Source organism: Phoca vitulina, unplaced genomic scaffold, assembly GCF_004348235.1.
Source record: "Phoca vitulina isolate PV1807 unplaced genomic scaffold, GSC_HSeal_1.0 scaffold11, whole genome shotgun sequence".
In the NCBI taxonomy this organism is placed as follows: Eukaryota; Metazoa; Chordata; class Mammalia; order Carnivora; family Phocidae; genus Phoca; species Phoca vitulina.
The window spans coordinates 44,544,597-44,568,328 of record NW_022589714.1 but is presented as its reverse complement, the minus strand read 5'-3'; the positions used below and the strand labels follow the sequence as shown (position 1 = coordinate 44,568,328).

At 47.1% G+C, this 23,732-nt stretch overlaps 1 protein-coding gene across 2 annotated transcripts in view; it reads left to right on the top strand.

Moving 5' to 3' along the window:
- The window catches only part of ZFAND3 (zinc finger AN1-type containing 3), a 332,222-nt gene extending 308,490 nt beyond the window's left edge, over nucleotides 1-23,732 (top strand). For both annotated transcript variants that reach the window (XM_032409892.1, XM_032409891.1), the window contains one exon: nucleotides 21,359-23,732. In XM_032409892.1, coding sequence (XP_032265783.1) covers nucleotides 21,359-21,513 — 155 coding nt within the window. In that variant the 3' untranslated portion in view covers nucleotides 21,514-23,732. The remainder of the gene's footprint in view (nucleotides 1-21,358) is intronic.

Genomic DNA, 23,732 nt, shown 5'->3' with positions numbered 1-23,732 from the left:
CTCTGCCATGTGTTCTAGAGAGAGTGTGTGGTTACCAAGACCCCAACCCTTTAGGATCCGGTTCTTATGCTGAGTCTGGCAATGAAAGGCTAAAGTTTCTTCATTACTTGTAAGACCACAACTGGGTATGTGTTATCTATGGCTGAAGAGAAGGAGGTGTCCTGTCCATCCTCCCAAAAGCAAAAAAACCCTTTGATGGGAATTATTATATATGTGAGAGCTAAGGGTAATTGGAAATCTCAAGGCAAATTATGAGAAAATTTTCTCCCTTTGCTATTCTTTTCCTTTCACTCTCACTATACCTTTACCTAAACAAGAGTATGCTATCTGTATTCCCCATTTAATCTTTAATGTATAAGAGTTCCAGTCTAAAACCAAACAGATTAGTCCCTCTGCTGCTCCTCTGTAAATTGCACATTGAGATGTTAGAGCAAAACAAATCACACCTTTTACTGAACACTGACTCCATGTATTTAGCCCATTAGTTCAGGCACTGTCTCAGAGATCCAGCCTACCATATGTCCTTTGACAAGGCTATAGAGAGAAATCAGAAACGTGAAGAGCTCCCCTCCCCAGCAAAGGAGCATCAAAGACTGAGCTTTTGAAAGACAAAATGTGCAGAGTGCATCTGCTGAAGCCTGTGTCACATTCTCATTCTACTGAAAGGTGAGCCAGGAGACCCTTGTCCCATGGAGTGAAATATTTTCTGTCTGGATACCAAATTTCCAACTATTTCTGTAGTCTAATCTTAGCAGCAGTAACAGCACAGTAATTTTATCAAAGCTATTTGGATAGGTTACCCTGCTTAGAATACTTACTTATGGGAGAAAAAAATGGATCATTGCAAAAGGAAATGAATTCTTGATATCTTTTGTTTTAGTTCCAAGAGTAAGTAGTTTTAGTTAATTCTTTGTCCCTCAAAATGTGCATGGTGGTTTTTGTTTTTTAAACAGATTTTTTGGGATAGAATTCATGTACCGTAATATTTATCTGTTTTACAGTTCAGTGAGTTTTGGTAAATTTAAGTTGTATAGCCCTCACCAGATTCAAATTTTAGAATGATTTTAATCATCTCTAAAATTTCCATTGTGCCCCTTTTTAGTCAGTCCCTATACTCCCTACCCCAGCCTCAGGCAACCACTGACTGATCTGCTTTCTGTTGGTATAATTTTGCCTTTTGTAGAATTTTAATATGAGTGGATTCATACAGGATATGTATACAGTCTTGTCTATGTATATAACATGTTGTTTTTGAGATTGATCCACATTGTTACATATTAGTAGTTCGTTCATTCCTCTTTAATGTTGGGTAGTATTTCATTGTATGGATATCACATGAGTTTATCCATTACTAGTGGACATACCTTTAGATTGTTGCCAGTTTGGGGATATTTTGAATATCCTGCTATAAATATTCATGAACAAGTTTTTGTGTGGATATATGTTTTAATTCCTCTTAGGTAGATACAGAGGTGGAACTGCCAGGTTGAATGACCAGTGTACATTTTGCATTTTAAGAAAATTCTGTTAGCAGTATATTAGGGTTCCTGTTTACCCATAATTTGTCAATATTTAATATTGTCATTTATTTTAACTTTAGCTATTCTAGTGGGTATGTGGTTCCACCTCACTGTGGTGTATTAATTTCCCATCAGGCATTTCCTTGTTGACTAGTGATGTTAAGTATCTTTTACATAAGTTTTTTGGTCACTCATACCTTCTTTTGTGAGGAGTCCATACTTCAAGTATATTCACCTTTTTTTTTTTTTTTTTAAGAGAGAGAGCATGGGAGGGGAGGGTCAGAGAGAGAAGGGAGAGAGAGAGAGAATCTCTCTGACATCGTGACCTGCGCTGAAATTAGGAGTCCGATGCTTAACCGACTGAGCCACCCAGGCTCCCAGTATCTTCACCATTTAAAAAGATTTACAGAATTGCCATCTTAACAATATCCCAATACATGAATATGGTATATCCATTTATTTAAGTCATCTTTAGTTTCTCGGTAATATTTTGTAGTTCTCAGTATACATCATTTGTTAAGTTTATTCCCAAGTATTTTAATTTTTTGATGCTATTGTGAATAGAATTTTTAAAATTTATTTTCAAATTGTTCTTTGCTATCACTTCAAAACACAATTTTTGCATATGATTTTTTATTCTGCAACTTTGCTAATTCACTTACTAGTTCTAGATTCCTTAGGATTTTCTACATCCATGATCATGTCATTGCATATAAAGGCAGTTTAGCTTCTTTTCAATCTTTATGTCTGTCATTTATTTTTCTTGCATTATTGCACTGGCTAGGACCTCTACCACAATGTTGATTGGAAGTGTTGAGAATGGATCTCCTTGTCTCTTCCCTGATCTTAGGTAAAATTCCATCTTTTGCAACTTAGTATGATTTAGCTGTAGATTTTTTAAGTTTTATTTATTTATTTTTTTAGTAATCTCTACACCCAATGTGGGGCTCAGACTCAACCCTGAGATCAAGAGTTGCATGCTCTTCCACCTGAGCCATTCAGGCACCCCATCTGCTGTAGGTTTTTTTATAGCTGTTCCCCACCTCTGCCCCTTACCCTGACAAATTTTAATGGTTGTAGCTGTTGAATGCATTCTAGGAAAACAGTAAATATTCAGATACATTCCCCCAAAGCAGATGATATAGCCCAGAGTGAGCTACCATGTGGCCTAAAAAAGATCAGCAAAACTGTTTTCAAAGTTTTACCATCTCATGAATTCATTTCTGTTTGCAGTTGAAGCATATTCCCTTTGCTCACAGTTCTCTGTAACATGTTTGTCCATCTCTAATGGGGAAAGCCTGTGACCTGAGAGTATTTCTCTTTTCATCAAACCAGTGTCATAACAGACACCCAAGATGCTATTCTGGGTTACTCTCACTTGAGGTAATAAAAGCAAACCACTCTGAGAGATGCTTGGAAATACTTTGCTTGAATTAAATGCTTTTACCACAAGACACAGTCGCAAAAATTTGTGTGTAGATAGATACTAGCGTCACATACCACCAGGATTAGAAGGAGCCTTAGTAGTCATTTCATCCCAACCCCACCTTTTTTCTGTAGAGGAAACGGGAGATCAGAAAGGTTGCCACTAGCCTCACATCATACCTATGTGCGAAATTCTGGTATTTCATGCAGCCTTTGACATAAAGCTCAGGGACTGAAGAGTATCTGCCTAATGGTGAGTGCTCATAGCAGTGTCCCTCCCATCACAGAGGTCTTGGGCCTTCCTTAACTACAGCTCTTCATCACACATCCTGGATGTCTGCTTGTCCCCACTGAATCTCACTTGTGTCTTCTGAAGTACCCAGATTTCTTGGTCTTTCCTTCGAGTTAATACACCTAACTGTTTTTGCTTCATCTTAGTTTGGCCTCCAAAACCTTGCTCAGGACTCAGGACTCTTCTGAGGACCCTTTGTAGCAAAATGTCACCAAATTAGGTCATTGGTATAGTAAAGATAAATAAAGTAGTATTTAGTCAAAATAATAGGATTTAAAATTTTTTTCCCTTCAAATTGACAACAAATTGTTCACAAAGTTTTGCCAAAGAAATGTCCTTTCCAAGGCCTTTGATGTACATAGTTAAACTAATTTGTGTTCTGTACATTGTATGCAAATATATGCTAGTAGACGTTCCCAGTCTTCTGAGTAGATTCTTAGTGTGATTCCCTTATGAGCAGGGCTTCTTGATAAATGTGGGCCTCAGACCAGCACTTCAGAGTCCCTGGATAGAAGGGGATGCTTCTTTAGAAAGTAAAAGTGCAGTTGCTCAGGTAATTCTAATATACCCCAATGTTTGATATACTGTCTGTGTACTTAATAGCTCATTTTTTCCCATAGGAAATGCAAAGGTAATTTAAGACCAAATATAATTACTGGACATTTCAAGTAAGGTGATCCACATCATAGAGGTTTTATATCAGATCTAGTCAACTCCATTCTCTTTTACTTAGAGATTTACATCTTCTAAATACTTAGCATATGCCTTTCTCCACTGATCTCCTGTCCTCTGCTAGATTCTAAAATCCTCAAGGATCAGGCCCACGTGTTATTCTGTAGCTTCCCACTGCCCTTAATAGAGTATGTGGCCTATGGTGGTACCCAGACAATGTTGACTGATAATGTACAAGAAAATTTGGGGGCGCCTGGGTGGCTCAGTTGGTTAAGCGACTGCCTTCGGCTGAGGTCATGATCCCAGGGTCCTGGGATTGAGTCCCACATCGGGCTCCCTGCTCTGCGGGGAGCCTGCTTCTCCCTCTCCCACTCCCCCTGCTTGTGTTCCCTCTCTCGCTATGTCTCTCTCTGTCAAATAAATAAATAAAATCTTTAAAAAAAAAAAAAAAAAATTTGGAAGTCACAGAAATGTGGTGTGCTGGTGAGCCTGCTGGTTATCTTTAGGGGAAAGCTCTTTTGTAGTAGTATTTGAAGGCAGGCCCAGGTGGGTGAATGGGAGAGTGTCTGGGCCAGTTTCCGTGTATATTCGTGAAGCAGGGTACAAGTGCAACCTGAGGGTTTCCCAATGGAATATTTGGCTGAAGGAATAAGGTGTAGATATGGAACCTTAGCATTATTTATTGTTACATACTTTTATCTGCCTTGAATTTTTATTGGTAGGAGGTGGGAAGCAGATAAGACATATATACTATCAGATAGGGTAGCATTGCTTGCTTGGTCTAATTAAAAATATTTGATAAGCTTATGGTTTAATTAAATACTTAACTTTGGGGATGAGTGTGTTTGCATAAATAAAACCTGTGTTTCATCTTGTACATGAATAAGATGAGCCCTTACAGACCCCACGTTGTAGACTACCACACCAGTCTCTCATTCCTGCCTAACCTGTCACTCTCTGGCATAGAATCCAAGTACTTAAGTGACTTAGAAGTTATCCATCTGGTGCCAGTCCAGCCCCCCGAACTGACACCAAAGCCACGTCAGCGGTTCCCTGGCAGGTAATCCAGCTGCTGTACACATCTTCAGCCCAGAGGGCGTGTGGCGTGTCTTATTGCCAGGCAGCTTAGACTGCCTGGGTGCTTCCTTGGCTGACCTAGAACCAGCCTCCTTATAGAACATGCCCTTATTCCTCCTCACTCTGTGCTCCAGAGTGACGTGTCACAAATCATCTTCCTCCCCTGTAAGCCCGCTCTTCAGATATTTGAACACAGGGGTGTTGGCTTTCCAGCACCCCGTTCCTCCAGTAGCAAGTGCATTCATAGGGACTAAAGAACTAGTGTGGGGACATCGGGAACTAAAGTGGGGTATAGGAATGCCAGAGTGGGCTCAGGGTCTCCACAGTCTTCCTCATCAGGGGACCTCACAAAATCTGGGTGTCTTTTTAAACAAAAACCCTTCTTTACCTGCTGATCTCCTGAGACTGCTGAAGTCTTCTCTCTCGTGAAGTCTGTGGTTGACCTCCGTTGCTGTACTTCTCAGAACATACTGAAACTCTCTGTCCTTGTAGACCATAAGCACTGGAGGACAGGGACCATATAGTGTTCTTCGGTGGCCCCTGCTGTAGGAGAGTGCAGTGATGCCTAGTAAACGTTTGGGTTGAATGACTGAACTCTGTGCAGTTGTGAGCCTCTGGGTGAAGGAAAAAGAACAGTTTTGGGTTTTTTTTTAAGATTTTATTTATTTGAGAGAGAGTGAGCACAAGAGGGGGTGGGGGGTAGAGGCAGAGGGAGGAGACTCCCCACTGAGCAGGGAGCCTGACATGGGGTTCCATTCCAGGACCCTGAGATTATGACCTGAGCCAAAGGCAGGTGCTTAACCAACTGAGCCACCCATACACCCCAGAAAAAGAACAGCTTTATTGAGTACCTACTATACACTGAATGCCTGCTCCTATGTTACATCACTTGACCCTGATAAAAGCATTGTTGTAAAATGGTACTACATTTGACAGAAGAGAAAACTCAAGCTTTGAGGTTGAGTAACTCAGAAATACTAAGGGAGCACCTGGCATGTGAGTCCAGATTTGTTGAGCTCTCAGAATCCCTCACTGTTCAAGTCCCCTGCTGGCCCATGGGCGTCCTAAGCAGTGAGGAGATAGCAGCATGAGTTACCTTTATTTTCAGCCGTATAGGTCTTAGCCCATTTGTTAAGCACTTCCCCAATTCACAGACGCTTTTTATTGAACAATGGATGGTACAAACGTAGGCAGCCAACTATGTGAGAACCTCTTGAGATGGTGTTAATGAGTCATCCCTGTGCACTGTTTTCAGTGGTGCCCCATGGGCCACTTGTCACTCCATCTAGATAAGATGCTTCTGGAGGACAGGGTCCATAGTGTTGCCACCTTTTTGTCTCCCAATGCGCCTGGGTGATAAGAGACATGGTGGCACTTAATTTTTATTGATGTGGACATTCCATTTTCTCCTGAGTGCTAATTCATGTCCTCATTTTCCTTGAAAACTTACCTCCTCCAGGATACCTTATGCAGTTGACCTCTCCTCGGTGCCCCTGATTTATTGCACATAGCTGGGTTGTATTGATTTTATTTGCAGTTGATTTCTTGCTTTGCTTCTTGTGTCCTTCAGCTGTTTTCCTCTCTGTGCATCTCCAGCTGTCTTTAAAGGCAGGAACTTGTGACTTCTTTCTTTTTTTTTTCCTCCACCCAGCCCCTAGAATAGAGTTCTGTAAATAGTGCACAAATGACCAATAAATACTTCTGACTCCTTGAGCCTGATAGCTTCTTTTCCTTGCTGGACTGACAGCCCAACACTGGAGCCCGAATCCTTTATTTATTAGATGAGATTTCTATAGCACCTTTTCTCTGAAGAGATCAATATCAATGAAGTTTGTTTCTGTTTCTGGAAAGTGCTTTTACCTAAGCAGACCAAGGCTCTGATAAGATCACGTGATAGTCCTTCCTCCTCAGCTGTTGGGTCCCGGAGATGCAGACTCTAAGAAAAGCCTCACCACTTCAAGTTTTGCTGTCTTGTTGCAGGCAATGAGCCTGAATAAGACTGTGACAGATAGCAACACAAGCTCTGCAGTGTTGGTTGATATTGTAGCCATTGTTATCAAAAGAGAATCTGCGTTTGGGGGCATTGCCATCGTTTGGAAGGCAGATATGGAGAAGGCAACCTGAGCACTCAGTACATCTGCCCACTGACCAGAGCCCTATCACAGCGTCTGTGGGTTGTAGGCTCTCAGACAGTGCTTGGTGTCACCAGTCTCTGAAACTCAGTGCCACGAGGGAGAGTGTCCCTGGGACAGGACCCATGACGTGCATGAGACCCAGAGACTCACAACATAGCTGTGCTGGATGGGCAGGGGGTCAGTGCTGAGAGAAGGTGCGGTCAAGCTGGTGGGAAGAAGAGCTGTCACGCTGCAGATCTGGGTAGTCGAGACTCACCGTGGAGTGTTGGAACAGAGTTCAGGGGCCAAAGACTGGAAAGGGTGGATGAGTGTCTAAAATAATTGGGTCAGCTGGCTTCTCTAGGAAATTGCTCACCTTTCCACATATCCTTGTTGGAACAGACATCATTCCCGTCCCTATCAGAGTTAGGCAGAATCGAGTAGGAGATGAAGTCCTCTCCCGCATGCTTTACAGACAGACACGTAGAAGCCGCACGGTGTGGATACTCGCCTCCATCACCAAGCTTGGCCTGCCCTTGAGCCTGCAGTCCAGAAGTGTCAGGGCAACCACAGCTACTAAGGCACCTCGAGAAACAGAAAAGCCGGGGCGAAAGGTGGTGGAGAGAAAGAGGAAGGAAACAAAGTAGAGAAGGACCAGAAATGCAAAGAAATGGAAAGAGGGCAGAAATGGAGGTGTGGTGGGTGCGGGAAATCAGTCGGCATTTACTCAAGGGGTAGAGTGAGCCTGAGAGGGTGCCTCTGCTTCTTCCTTTCTTTCTTCTTGAGATTTGAAGGACTTTCTCTTTATTGTTGTCTATGGAGTGGAGAGATTGAGCCAGCTGTGCTGTCTGTCTAGTTGATTCTCAATCCATGACACAGCGCCTGGAACATCGTTGGGAGGAGGGGGTGACAAGGAGTATTCCCCTTTGCCCTGGGTACCTCCTAGTACGTGGTCATGGGGCCTCACCCACTGCTGTACGTGCTGCATGTGCAGTGTGTCCTGGTGGGTGACTGGCAGACAGCCAGCACTGGCCTCTGGGGCTCCCTTCTGCAGCACACAGCCAGGCCCACTTCACTAATGCTGGCGGGCTCTCCACAGCAGTACTCGGGGCTGCCATGCAAGTGTTAGATGCTCCCCGTGACCACAGTTTTCTAAATATCAAGCAACATATTGCTTTGATGCAGATGGGTTGTTCTTGGGCCGTAGGCGGGGGGGGGAGCAGGCAGCGGCTACTGCGGTTGAAGACTGTTCCTGTGGGTAATGGAGGCTTAGTCTTCGGGCAGCCCACTCGTGCCTTGAGGAGCTGAGCAGGTCTCTTCCTCCCTGGGCTGTGCTGTCTAGTACTGCTGTGGAGAGCCCGTCAGCCTCTCCACACACTCACGTGCTCTTCTTCGTGAACCATGTCAGCCCCGTGGCCCCTGGGAGATGGAAGCTCTGAGTCAGCACACGATGGAGTCTGTGCGTCCTTGTGATTAAAACACAGGATGACATGTGCTCGCTAGAGCAGCGCACTGCAGTGTTACAGGTGCACCTGGGACGGGGATAGTTTCCAGATCTACAAATTAAAGGGCCAGGTTGGTGTTAATACTCCTGTGTCAATTAAACTGCTCTTCCTTTGAACTGGACTGTTAGCTCCGGATCCATTTTCCACAGAATCTAGAGTAATTGACCAAATACCAGGGTAGAGTAGGAAATGAATGTCAGTGGGAATTTGGGTGATTATGTTCAGTTCTTCATTATCTGTACTCAGCTCATTTGTGATCATGAGTTACAGTAAAGTTTTAACTCCAGGAGAGCATCTCATGCCATCTTGGACATTTCTGGGTTGCCTCTCAGAGTGAGCTCAGGGAATATAGGCTCATATTAATAATGGCAATAGAAAAGCATAATTAGGAAAGTAAACCTGCTACTGCAAAACAACAGAATGTATCCAAAGCCAGACAATAATAGTTTTAGATTGTGCTCACGGTGCTCCTGTTCACCCGGGTAATTGGAAGTAGACTGTGTGATGGTGTTCCTCTCCAGGAGTGGTGGGGAGGGGCATAGTTACCAGCATTAAACATTGTTTTATTGCTAGAAGTAATTTTCTTCTATTTTTAATGAGTCAGATGTTGACTCAAATTATTTATTTATTCAGCCTACTTACTTGAGTTCCAGAGGAAAAGCCAGGAATGAAACTGACAAAGTCCCTGACCTCATGGTGCTTTTATTCTTTGGGGGAGAGATGCAGTAAACAAGGGAACAGATAAACAAGGTACTTCCTGATGGGAGTAAGTGCTCTGGTATAATAGGATGACAGAAAAAGAGAAGGGCAAGGGGGGGAAGGGAGCTGCAAGGAGGGGTGAGAGGCTAGCATCTGGAGGGGGTGAAAGCTGAGCTGAGACGGAAAAGCTGGGAGAACCATTCAGAGAACTAGGAGAAAAGTGTCCCAGATCAAGAGAACAACAGTGAGATGGTCTGAGGCAGGAACAACTTAGGCAGGTCAGGACCAGAAAGGTGGCCCGTGTGGTTGGAGCACAGTGCATGAGGAGAAGCAGGACTAGAAGGGGGGATAGTAGGCCTTTGTTAGGAGTTAGAGTTTAACTCTAAAAGTAGTGGGAAGGCATTGAAAGGTTTTAAGCAAAGGAGTGGCGTGATCTGATTTACATTTTATATTACATTTCTGTCCCTCTGGGAGATAAACATAATGCTTGTGTATAGACTATCAAGAATACATAAGAACTGGTAGTAGTGGTTGCTTTGCCTCTGGGGAGAGTAACAGAGAATGGGATGGGAGACTTACTTTTTGCTGAATATTATTTCATGCAAATTGAATTTCTGTTATATTCATGTACTACCTATTCAAATACAAATTAATTAACAAATATTTAAAAAGTACATCCTAAGTCAATTACCAAGAAGGAAAAGAAAAGAAATCCCTTTAACCACTCTGAGAGAAAAGTCTTGGTGGGCAGCAAAGGAAGAAGAGGGCAACTCATTGTGGGCTCTTGCTAGCCATGGTGGAGGCTTGGCCTCCCTCCATCCCAGCCCTACTAGCCTTTGTTCTGTTCTGTCAGCATGCTGTACTCATTCCTGCCACAGGACCTTTGCCATGAGATGATGGGGAGAAGCAGGGCAGATTCAGAACATCATTTAGAGAGAAATCCAACGAGACTATTAATAAAGATGGTGTGAGGAGTAAGGGAATGAGGAGTCAAGAAGGAGTCCTAGGTTTGGCTTGAGCAGCTGTGTGGATATGGAATCATTCATAGAGGCAGGGAAGATTAGGAGACCAGCTAATACAGGAGTCAAGAGGATTAAAAGTTCTGTTTTGAACATGTTACAGTTGAGATTCCTGTTAACCAATCTAGTTGGGTGTGTTTATCAAGTAGTAAGTTGGACATAGGAGTTTAGGGGAAGAATTTGTGGATGAAATCTAAATTCCAGATGCATCAGTATTTAGACTATACTTGAAGCTTTGGGTCTGGATGAGATTTACTTAAAGGAAGGAATATATGAAAGTGTAAGAGTACTACTTTCTGTGGTGGTTTCAGAAGGGAAACCAATAAAGGATTCCAGGGAGCTGCAACCAGGAAGGTGGAAGATCAGGAATATCACAGACTACTACAGAAGCCAAGGGGGAGATACTACGAGAGAGGGAGAAGGAGACAAATGCTGCTGAGAGGTGAGGGTGAGCAGATTGGATTTGGCCATTTGAGCTCTTGACTGGCTTTTACTTATCCCCAGAGCTTCAGAAAACACAGTCTGTCTGTAACTAACCTCTCCTTCATTCCTTCAGTCAAAATATTCTGAGTGAACCACCCACTGTTCTAGGCACTAAATTACAGAAGCATGGTCCTTGCTTTCATGAAATCTAGTCAGGAAAATAAGTTAAATGAAAAAATTGCACACAAATGATACCTACAATTATAATTATGACCAGTGCTTCAAGGAAAAGATGAGGATGCCATGAAAAGCATATAATGGGGCCCTAGACTAGATGGTCTTCCTGAGGAAAAGCCATTGCAGCTGAAGAAGCCAGAATTTGGTTAGGGCAGCGTCGAGAACAGAGTACACAGGGGTCGGAGCTGAATGGCATGAGAGTGAGCTAAGGTGGTGAAATTGACTTTCATTCTTGGGAAACCATGAAAGAGTTTAAATAAGAGTGAGATTATCAGAGACGGGTGTGTGGAATCACTGTGGCTGCTGTGAGCAGGATGGATTTGAGGTTGGCAACCACCCAGAGAAGGCTATTGTAGTAGCCCTGGCGAGAGATACTGGTGGCTTTGGGTGGTGGCGGTAGAGATGGAAGGAAGAGAAGGAATTTGAATTTTGGAAATAGGATCCACAGGATTTGGTAGTTGAATATGAAGAATGAGGAAGATGCCAGTGATGACCTAGGTTTCTGTCATGAGCCACGGGCAGCAGGATGAGCCTGTTCTTTTAGAGTGGGGGACACTGAAGGAGAAGAAGTTTGTGAAGAAGTATCGAGTGTTCCATTTTGGACACCTTAAGTCCAAGCTATCCAAGATATTCAGTAGATAATTGGATCCAGCGGCATAGAGCTCCAAAGAGAGAGGTCTGGGCCAGAGAGAGAAATTTCAGAGTGGTTGGCATGTATGGTTAGGGTTTGAAACCTTGGGGCAAGTGTGGGGTAAGACAAAAAGAGAGTCCAGCACTGAGTAATTCTAACACTTACAGGACAATAGATGAGGAGCTACCAGCGCAGTAGAAGAAAAACAAGGAAAGCAGCCTGTGCCCCAGGGAGCAGTCACAGAGCCCATGGGAGTAGTTGAGCGTTCCAGACGCTATCAAGGAGAACTGAAAAGGGCCCATCGGATTTAGCAGTGAGCAGGGTCCATTCATGGCGTTTGTTATATAGCCAGGCTGTAACCATATCTGAGCCCCCTCCCCACCCACTCTCCCAAGTGAAAGGGAATTGGGCTGTGAGGTCAGCTCCTCCCACCCGGCCAGATAAGTCTCTAGAATCCCAGGGTGGGCCGTCCATTCAGTGGGGGTTTTAACTATCTCTAGTCTATAGTCTGTTTTCAAATCTGAACTGTCTACAGCTAAAACATTCTGCCACTGAAGCCTCTTGCCCTCCAGAGGAGGGTGTGTTTAAATTAACAACTTTAAAAATGGAGAATCAAGAAGCCAGATTCTCTGTCTGCCCTCCCCTCTACATGTGCTTAGAACAGTGGACAGCAGATATCTGTTGTGGGACTTGTGACTTTAAGGCTTAAATTTTGTGAAAATAGAGAAGAGCATGCTTATACTCTTGAGGTCCTCAGAATAACCTTTTTGAGTTAATGTGGTGAAAACAAGAGGCATGTAGAGAGACTTTTCATTCTTAAAAGAAGCACCAAACCAGCGCATGTGACACTGGCACAGTTTGGATAAAAGCATAATTGGTTTCCAAGTGTCTAGAGCCCGTTCCTTTCTCTCGTTCCTCCTTTCACTGCAGTTCCCAGCCCCACAGTATCAGGGAGATGGACACGGGCTCTTCAGCGCGCAGCCCACACGGGACCAAACTGGGACACACACACGCTCTGCCTCTGCTTGTGAGAGAGGCTTGCCAGACTTGCAGCCATCCTGTGGAGAAGCCCCCACAGGAGCAGAGGAGCTACTCTCCCCTGTCCTTGGAAAGTTTCCAAGTCCCTTTCATGGTGTCCCTGACCAGTGAGTGCTTTCTAGGCTGCCCTGTGTAGTCTTGATTTAAATCAAGTTTCCCTAAAATTTGCATATCTTCAACAGAAGTCTTTACTGAGCTTGTCACTTACTGTGCATTTATTTATAGTTTGTACAAAGAGGTTTGTGGAGAGGGGCAGACGACACTGTGTATCACATGTTCAGAGGAAGATTCCACATTCATTCTCCTTTTGTCAGTAGCAGTTCACTTAGGAGAAGGAAAGCAGGGAGTGAGTAGATGGAGAGGTGAAAGGGAGGAGAGGAGGAAGGAGCAGGGCAGGGGGGCCCCCAGTGTGTTAGCTGTACCGTGTAAGGTGAGGGGGTGACAAAAGCCGGAAGAGCCATCCCAGCAGCAGCCAACGGCCTTGTGCTGGGGGCTTTCCGTGCACTGGCTGCTTTCGTGTCCATAACCCCATTTTATGAGAGGCACAGCTGAGGCTCTAAAAGGTTAAATGACTTAGTCGCATCACACAACTGTCAGAGCAGTGTAGCTGGAACTTGAGTCCAGTACTTTGGCTCCAAAGCACAAGCTTCTCGCTGGGTTATCCAGAAAGAGACCTCGAGGTTACCCTTGCTTATGGGACTTGCCATAGCAGCAAGGATGGGACTAAGCCATAGATCTCTCCCAACTCCAGTCTGTCATCTTTGTACTCTCCCATGACCTCACCATATGAATTGGAAGGCCAACAGAGAAAAATGGGGGAAGTAATCCTTTCTTTTCCAAGTGTTATTCTGGACACACATGGCATTTACAGTCCGAGGCCCCCTGATACTCTGTGACTTGCCGGTGTCGTCTTCAGGGATGGCTAGACAGGCTACAGTTCTGTGGCAGGCCTGGTAGCTGAGTTGCTCCTGTCCGCCCAAACGGTGCCCTTGGTGGCTCTTGGGTAGGATGGGTGGGGCCCTTTTTCTTGCCTCCATTGCAGCTTTGGAGCTGGTTTTCTAGGAGAGCGCTCCATTTGCGAAAGTAATCTTTTAAAGGACAAGGTAATGCTGAAAGAGAAAGGCAAACAAATCTCGAGTCTGCTGAGAGGAGGATAAGGTCACCCAAGAAATAGAAGTTTCCTGCCAGTCCTTACTATTCTCCTGAGACCCTGAGAGGCTGGAGCTGTGGCGGGGGGAGGGGATGGAGAGGAGGCCAGGAGTACCAGTATCTCCTAGGGTTTTCCCGATCCTTAAAACTGCCCGAGGTACCAAGAGGAATACTCCCTGCTCTCAGCTACTGACATGAAATGATGTTTGAAGGACCAAGTCATTATTCCTGTGGCAAAACCCGCCTAGAGCCATTTTCTCTTAGTTTTTAAATACATGTTCATCTGTAGGTGAAACAGCCTAGCAGAATGTGAGCCTGCAGCCAGCCCCTTCTCTTTTGCGCCGAGGTGTTTCAGGGCTTGCTTGGAGGGGGATTCTCACAAGTCATAGGTGATGACAAAGTATCCTTCATGGTGCAGGTGCCCTGCCCCACCTCCCACCCCTGGTGCCAAAAATAGGACTAGGTTTTTCCTGGGGGGAGGCAAGAACCAAGGGCGGCAGGACTTGCTCTCTGAAGGACAGGCAAAGGGAGGCTGCCGGAGTTGGGTGACAGGAGACATTACTGGAACAGGGCACACGTTCCCCCCAGAGCAGAGGAAAGAGGTCATTCGAGTTTTTGCAAGAAGGGAGCATCTAGAGAGCAGTAAAAGATACCAAGAGGGGTGAATTTTTTATTCTTTTAAAATGACGTGTGCAGACTGCGTCGGGAGCTTCGTCACACTGGACCGTTTTCTCTCTGCTCCTGCTGACTGTTCTCTCTGAGCCATTTGCTGAATGTGCACAGCCGCCCGAGGAGCTCCTCACACAGGGGCCCCCAGATCTTTGCCTTCTGTCACACTGCCTCTTGTTCTAGCATTTAGCTTGTGTCTGAATGGTATTATAATTGATTTGGGGGAAAACAGACGATTGCTTCTGTTTTAGCATTGTCTTGGTATGTTTTACTGGTTTTTATTAAATTGTTGAATAGAATAGGCTCTTCCAAATTGCAAGTTCTCCTTCCCTCTGAAGAACAGACAGACTGATGCCCATCCACCCATTCTCTCCCCCAGCCCAGCTAAGCACTGTATCTGCCAACTCTGTGAGCCAGGATATCCAGTTCTGTTTCTTGGAGTGTGATGCTTTTCCCTCCACCATGCAAAGCCAGACGTGGAGGAGAATGTAAAGCAGACACATTCCATTCCCGAAACACCTGCAGCTGCTTTGCCTGTACCGTGGGGCTGATGAAATAAAATGCATTAAGATCCTTTAATACATTTCTGTGCTACAAATTCTGCCTTGGGCATTGGGTCAGTGGATGTGGTGTAATCCGGGATTGCTGCTGGTGGGAGTATAAATGGCCAATGCTTCCCAACAAGCTTTCCCGTAGCCACCTGCTGTTCCCAGCATGTACTTACAAATGAGCTATGAGGTCAGTGTGCTGTCCTGAGCTTTAAGAAACTTTTACCTCGCTGGAAAAAATGTGATTCTTTTTTCTAACGAGCTTGCCTGGTCATTTCAGACACATGGGTCAGGCATATTTGTCATTTGTTCTTTAAATAGGCACGTAGATCACAAGTGGTGCCTATTGATGAAGTGGGATTTGGAGTGTCCGTTACCTGGGTTTCTCAGGAAGCTTTGGGAGGTCTCAGGTAGGTTCTGTTTGCTGGAGCCCGTGCTCATGCGTAGGAGCAGTCTCTGATTTCCCTCCTCACTGGACACACCTGCCTAGGCCCGAGCACCGCGCCACAGCCAGCAGAGGCTTGGGGGCTGGCCGGCAGGCACAGCGGACAGACGTGTGTGCACAGACGGCAGCACACGCAGCACACGGGGGTCACGCTCCCACGTCCGGCTGCACCCCCGTGGATCGCGTTCCAGAGTCAGGATTTTTAGTTTCTCCTTGAACCTTTGGCAGTTTGAAATTCAAATGAGCAAGACAAGTGTAAGATATTTCTTGTAAGTGAGGGTAAAAAACACCCAAACACCTGGAGCTGAGGCCTGCCCTGGTCTGTGACTTTACTAAAACTGCCACTGTGGGTGAGCCTTCAAGGGGAGGAGGGGGTGTGTATGGAATCTGCAAGAAAACAAATGTTTAATTAACTAAAGTCCAGAAGTATTCGGGGCTGCCCAGCTTTGCCAACTTTAAATAGTGCTTTCTAGGGGCGCCTGGGGTCGGTCAGTCGGTTAAGCAGCTGCCTTCGGCTCAGGTCATGATCTCAGGGTCCTGGGATTGAGCCCCGCATTGGGTCCCTACTCAGTGGGGAGCCTGCTTCTCCCTCTGCCTCTCCCCCTGCTTGTGCTATCTCTCTGTCAAATAAATAAGTAAAATCTTTAAAAAAAAAAATAAATAGTGCTTTTTACTCCAAGATGAAGCCGATAAGCAGCATTTCTGCCTGACAGGGATTGAATAAAAATGTCAAGGACTCAGACTTTGAATGTGGATTTTGGCATTGCTTTCTTCATCTCCCTTAGGAAATTCCATGAAAAAAGTTCCAACCCCTGCTTAATTCTTAGAGTTTGGAGGGAAGTGCTGGGGCGGGGGTGTTGGCGACACAGGGCCTCAGCCAAGGGTGGGCACTGCTTGCAGAATGTAAGGTTGCCTCCCTCCCTCTGCCCCCAGCTCCTCCACCCACCTGCCCTGTCCCCCAGTACATTAGGCATGTCCCCTGGCTTGTGGGTGGGGAGCAGCAGCAGGACTGAGCTGGCAGGTGAGGCGGTTTTCTGGTTCAGCTGCCCTCAGGGCCCTGCCTGCCAGCACTACTGAGAGGTAAAGGACACAGGGTCTTGGGGGAGCCTTCTTCCCAGTGTTCCTCTTGGGCAGTGATTGTTGTGGATTTTTGTAAACGAGTGAGTGAAACAGGAAACTGTTACAACTTTCATAGCACTTAGAGCAAAGTGTTGGGTGTCATCTTTGATAATGGCATTTGTGCAAATTGTTCTTGGTCCTGTGTGTTTAGTCTGAAAATATCCAAACCCCTCCCTGTGTAAGCACATGTGAGGTTTTAACTGTGGATGAGAGCACCAGGATGAACAGTATGACTTCCAGATGTTAGCTTTTAAAAGCTGAAGGGTCACGTCGGAAGTTTGGTTCCCACAAAATGAGCCTCTTTAGAAACCTGTACTTCAGGTCTTTGTGAATCTTAGAGAAATGAGCCTCAGTTCTGTTTTGTGCTGAGAATGTGTTTTCAGGGCCGTTGGGTGTTGGGCGTCTTCAGGTTGATGTGGCTATGGCTCATCGCTGCCGCAGGCCCCAGGTCCACATCCGGAGGGCTGAGTCCAGAGGTGTGGTTTCCATTAAAATGCCTGTCCTCCCACAAAATGCCCCCAGGCTTCTCTGTTTAGGGCAAGTGACCTGAATGCTGACTTCTGTATTTCTCATGCCATGTGAGGGAGAAACCCTTTCTGGACAGAGGGGGTTAGATAGTCCCTAAATTATGTTTTCTTGCCTTATGCCATAATCCTGGGTCTGTGATAGTGACAGACTTAGGGAAGCTTCTGGTATCCCCCATCTCTCACTGTCCACAGCCCCAGGCTTCGACAACCTGGGATGAACCCAGGGTAGGTCAGCCACTGTGGCCATCTAGGCAGGCAGCCTCTTCTCTCCTGATGCTGCCTGCTTAGTTGAAGAAGGCTTTTGCAGACTGAGGGCGTAGCTGCTGGAGACCTTCCAGCTCAGCTCGCAGGGAGGGGCTGACTGGGATCACCTGCTGTGGTCGGCCTCCTGTCCCTCTTCCTACACGCCGGAGGGCCTGTCAGAAGCCAGGGAGTGGCCGGCGGAGAGGGGCGTGCATGGGAAGAGGGTAGGCCATGGGACAAAGTGCTCATAGAGCCTTCTTCAGCCTCCCTTTTTAATCAAGGGCTCATCCCAAATTGCTCCTCAGTGCCAGCAAACAAATGCCCACACAAGTTCTTGAGTGTTTTGTGCAGATTTATTGAAGACAACTCTGGCTGCCTTATAGGAGCTCTGCAGCTGCCTCCCAGGCCAGAATGTCATGGAAAACCAGTAATCCGGGGCTCTGTGGAGTAGGGCGGCTAGTCATTTGACGTGGCAAAAGGGCTGAGGTTAAGCCACATTTAGCAGGCAGATCATATTTTCAAAAACTTTTGCTTTGGGTGTTTTCCTTCTCTGTTGGGGATCAGCATCCTTTTAATCATACTCTCCAACCCCTCCTCATCCCTCTGAAGTACTATTATGTGGTATGTAGCTATTGTACGCAAAAGTATATTGAAATTATTTTTCAAACTACATGATGCTGAACTGTGGGTCCATACGGAGAGTGTGGCTATGGATTGTATGTATGCAAATGAGCGAGTGAATTCAATTTTGATCTATAACTTCTTTAAATCAGGGAAAAAAGAATTGCATGGTACCCCGGTGATGATACCAAACCCATATTGCAGCTCAGCTGATCAATTCATTGTCCTCTGTGCTTTCATCCCTTCGGACACTGCCTTGGTTGACCCTCTCTGGAAAGGCCCCAATGGGTTGCTAATGAACGGTGTGGAGGATTGCCTGGTCCAGACAGGGGCTGTAAATCCCAGACAGGCGCTTTAAAATGGTGTTCATCACTGAAATTAAGAACAATCATCTTCCCCAGCAGCGTGAACTCATTTCTCTATATCCGGCTTGGTCTAAAGAATCCAATCAGAGAGTAATTGAAAGTTCATGACACTTGCAGAGGTTTCTGGAAACAGATCTGTGGGTACCAAGAAAAGAGGACATAGATTCATCCCACCCACCGGTCATTCCCGCCCTCCCCTGTATCCAGAGCAGCCCACTCCCCACCACTGACACCGAAATGCATTTAGCCGATTGGCTGCCCTCTGTGGATAATGCCTACTCAGCATTTGGGACAAGTTCCAGCATGTAACTTCCTTTTGGTGAGTGACCCTGACAGGAGAGGGGATTGAGCTTAATTTATGCCGGCCAGTGCAGCAACTTGGGCAGCCAGCTTTCCAGAATTTGCCCAGAGTTTTCCCTAGGGAGTGACAGTGCCGTATATTCTAATTGGTACCCGTGCCGCTCCCAAGTATGGCTGCCGGGTACTCGTTCTCACCTTTCAGAGATCAAAACCAAGTGTCAAGTTGTGTCTAACAGAGGTGCGCAGAACTCGGATGGAGAAACGATGTGTTTCTGGCTGGCTGGAGAACCCTCGGGCGGGGAGAGAGAGAGAATCAGGCAGCTGCTGTGGTTGTCATGGCCGGTTTCCTTTTCCAAACGGAACTTGGGGTTCTCAGATCCCCCGAGGTGGCAACTCTCTAACCAGCAGAAGGCAAGCTAAGCAAAGTTGTGGGGGTGTGTAGTGTAGAGCCTCTCCCCTCCACCCCAGTCTACCTTTGACTAATGAGGTGTTAGGCTGAGCCAGGGCCGAGTTAATTTCAGAGATAATCCATTTCCTGCTACTTTAATTCAGCCAGCACCATTCATCAGAAGCGGAGAAAAGCGCCTGGGACCCTCTCCTACATCATCCCAGTATCTTGAAAATAGGAAGGGGCAGCAGGGGTTCTCCCACCCCTTATTGTAGATGCTGAGGTTATAGAAATATGTCAGGACTTGGTGACAGAAATGTCTGCACATACATCATGACACCATATTGTGGTGCCCCCCGCCAGGCCCTGACTTAGCGGCAGGTTCTTCCTCTCCCCGCCCCCCCCCCCCCCCGCTTTGCTCCCAAAAGACAATTGTGCTTCTTGTTAGATGGAGGATGCATATTGAGGCCATCCACACTTAGGCTGGGAAGTCCTTTGGGACAGAGACAACTGCTATCCAATATCTTCGAGTAATGAACTTATCAGTAAATATAACACATGAGCTCATTAATCTTAACTTTGTTTTTGGACCAAGTGGGAACTTGGCTTCTCAGGAGACAAAAATTTCATCTCTGTTCTTTTTCTTAAACCCAGTCCCAATTTAGAGTCAAACATACTGCCCTGCTCTCCCTGGGAAGCAGTTAATAATGTGTTTTTTCTCACAGCGGATGGTCCAGGCTCAGCCTGGTCACTCAGGCCCCCAGGCCATGTGCACGTGCTCTGTACACAGTATGAGCTCAAGGCATCTGAGCAGGGCTGTATCAGCTGAGGAATGTTCTCTAGATGAAGTGAATCTTACAACTGTTGCCTGTCCTGGCCACTCTGTCTTTGCTTCAGCTAATGCTGTTCTTCTAAAATCACTGCCTCCACCCTTCAGCTCTGATAAGAAAAGAAATTGAGGATGTAGAGATGGATGCATCACACCTTTTACAAGGGGTGGCTACCCATTCACTCTGGGCAGTGAGATCTAGGTGTAAAAGAAGTCTCGAAAAGAAAGAAAGAAGTCTCTGGGAAGAGATGTTGTTTGTGAGGAGAGCAGTGGCCTGGAAGGGCTGCTATGGGATGGGATGCCTGCCCACGCGCACGGCGAGAGGAGGTTTAGGAAAGGTTCGCCTACAGGTGGGTCCTGTGGACCTGGTGTAGGCCTGTGGGGCCTGTAAGTGTGGCCACATAGGACTGATGGGGTGAGCGGGGGCAAGGAGCCAGCCAGCACTGGCCGGTGTCTTCCCAGCCTGGATCTCCCCTCTCCCTCCCTGAGAGAGAGGGACAGACAGACCTAGGGGACATCAGCTGTCTGTCCCCTGCACACACATCCACATACCCATCAGCAGTTCTAGAGATTGAGCAGAATGGGAAGGGAAAGTGCCACATCCTTGGCAGCTCTGTGTTGCCTTTGTCCTCCGAGCCTCCCGCTGATTCCCTGAGGGCCTCCTCTTACTGTTTCTTCCCAGAGAGACTTTACCTGTACCATTTCCTTGCTCTGTGGGTTTCTCCTGGGTCCTTTGTTCTGCCAGCCCCAGCAGTGTCTCCCTTGACGTCTCTGCTCCAGAAAGAGAGGAGCAGCCCTGTAGCCTCCTGACCTACCAGATGGAGTTAGAAGCATCTAACTTAGAAGGCTCCTTTGAGATGGCTGGCGATTAGAGCACATTTCTGTTCTTTCCCCGATTTATATTGTAATACCTTTTCCAGCACTTGAAATAATCCATTTTCCTTTGAGAGCCTCCACTCACTTGTGGCTGTGGTTTGATCACACCCACCATCCCCCTAAGCCCTCACTATACAGGAGGTAGAATGTAATTTAAGCCATAATCATTTCTGCTCCCTCCTGCCCTGCCTCCTAGAAGTGGTAGGTGTCCTGTGGTAGATACGAGTTTGCCCAAGCTGGGAAAGTGCTGAGCTGGCAGCTCTCTGCCCTCCTGCCTGTTTGGTGGAGAAGGAGGGGGCTCAGAACCCACTCATCTCGTAGGGAAGGGGGTGTGTCTCACTGCAGCAGTCATCTTTGGGCTTCCACCTTCAGGGTTCAGGCAGGAGCGTGTTGAATGCAGAGTCAGCCTCTGAGCAGCCACCCTTGGACATTCTGAGGCCCCTGGGCTGACTTGAGGAGCTGGGAGATGGGAAGGTGCGGGCCCCTTCGTGGGTGGCGCTCTGATAAACTCTCTTCAGCAGCAGGCGCGCCTGCCCTCCTGTCCTCCAGACCAGAATGAGAGCTGGGCTTTGGGCGTTTGGAGGCCACCCTAACAGTGTGTCCTCTCTGCTTCTCCCACTGTTGCAGGTTATGTGTTCTGTATGTTACATCGCCTCCCCGAGCAGCATGACTGTACGTTTGACCACATGGGCCGCGGCCGAGAGGAAGCCATCATGAAAATGGTGAAACTGGACCGGAAAGTGGGGCGCTCCTGCCAGCGCATTGGGGAGGGGTGCTCCTGAAGGCCAGGCATGGCCGCCACATGACGCTGTTCTTAGTTCACTAATGTTAGCCTTATTTAGGACAAAGTCAGCCAGACACCTTGTACTGGGCACGCGTCAGACTACAGCCAGTCCGTTTCCTTTCTTTAGCCAGCCATCCTGGTACTGTAGTTTAGGGGTTGATGGTGGTTGAAATTGATTTCTGGCTGGTTACTAAGGTGCCTGCTAGCCATTGTATAAAATTAAAACATGAAGAATATTTTTTTTTGAGCATGGCTAGTGGATTTAAAACAACACATACCTGTCACTGCTGGAGTCATACTTTATAAAAAGCCTTAAGCGGAAAGTGTTCCAGATGGAGACTCTGAGTTAATAGAGGAGTAGAAGCTGGTGTTAAAGTTCCCATGACGCACATGGCTTTGCCAGAAACTCTGGTTAATGTTCGGCCTTTCACCTCTTCACTTATCCTTAGTCCCAGTAGCCAGGATACCTGATGGCCACGCGTGCCTTGGCCACAGGAGGCTGTTGAGATTGGCCACGTGGCTGGGCTGGGTGGTGGCTTCGCTCTCCCACAGAGCTGGAAATGGGGGGGGGGGCAGGTTCTTAGGAAAATTTTTTACCTGACTTGCTATGAAAAAACTCTCTCATCACACGAGAAGAGAAACAATAACCTCACTTTGAAAATTAGCTCCACTCAAGACTAGTCCATGTACGAGACCTATCTTTTCTACACAGGACCCACGGTCATGAGAAGCAACCTGACCCCACTGGCTCTGGTTTGCCATTTGCCAAGTGCAGGGATCTGGCAATTGATCAAATAAGGCTAATTACAGCACAGCAGCTGCGGCTGGGATCTACAAACTGGCCTCTGCAGCTAGATTTCTATATTGGGAGTTTTTAAAAAGACATTTCATAGCCGACGGGAATCAGTAGAAGGGCTGGGGAGCAGGTAGGAAGCTGCCGCCTGCAGGCTCTGCCCCCTCCAGCGGCCGCCTGCCCGGCCCTCTCTGGGCCAAGAGGACAGTGCCACGGCCCAGCCCCTTGTGTCTGCGCAGCTCCGTAGTCCAGGGGACCACCTCTACCACATAGCAAGTCTGGGCAGGCGAGGCGGCCTGCGTCCCAGGGGCAGCGGGGGGATCTGTCTAGAACAGTGGTTTGTGGCCGTGGCCCAGCTCCGAGAAGGACCTTCGCTCTGGCAGTGGGGGTGGGAGGGCACATTTCTCAGCCTATGCCGCTTCCCACGGGCAGAGAGGAGTCGGTAGCCGTGGTAGCTCAGGCCAGGTGGGGGAGGGTGGATATGGGCCTGTTGGCCCGAGTTAGGGAATCCTCACCGATCAGGTGGGGGCGGGGAGGGGAGACAGGATTAAGATTCCCTGGAAAGCCTGAACAGGGTTGAGTGGGCCAGAGACCCCATATGGTCCAGGCTGGTGAGAGTCGGAGGCTCCTGCGGAGGTGGTTTGGATCTGCCCACACACAGGCTACTGGAACAGTTTAACCCAGCAAACTTTCCCTTTTATACCACGACCAACAGTTCGACTGTCTGCAGTTCACAGCCAAACACCTGCAACTACAAATGTTTTTTGGTCCAGAATACTGAAATAGGAAATCATGCTCTTCCCAACCTCTTCCTCCCATCCCACCCCCACCAGAGTGGAATCCGCTGCAAAATCTCCAGCCTTATTCTTGCTTCAGGACCCAGACCGGTGTCTCTTGCTCTAGGGCAGCCCAGGGCAGAGGGGCCGGGTCTGCCCGCGTTTACCACTGTTGTCAAGCCACGGCCCTCTGGCCAGTGCATGGCCATCCTCAGTGAGGCGGCCCGCCCAGGTCCCCCGCCAAGCTCTGATCCCGAAGAGCCCCCCCCCCCCCCACGTGCCCTCCCGGCCCTCCTCAGGCCCCGCCGCTGCTGCCTCGAGGCAGGGATGGGAAGCAGGCTCTCTGGGGAGCCCAGGGGCACACAGGGCTGCAGCCCATATTCACTTCCTGGTGGTAGAGCTGGGGGTGGGGGGGGGGGGGCTTGTCCCCTGCAGTATCTGTTCTGTGAAGTTTGTTAAATGTAAGGAAAGCTTAAATTCTTGTATCTTTAAAAGAGAAGATCTTATTTAACCCTTTTGTGTTTTAGATTTACTTACACACATAGCCTAGAGCTCAGTTTTAGTTTTAACATTGTGAAAATATTAAAAGAATCTTGTAACTTTATTCTTTTTTCTCCTGCTGAAAAAAAAAATTAAACCAATCGTATG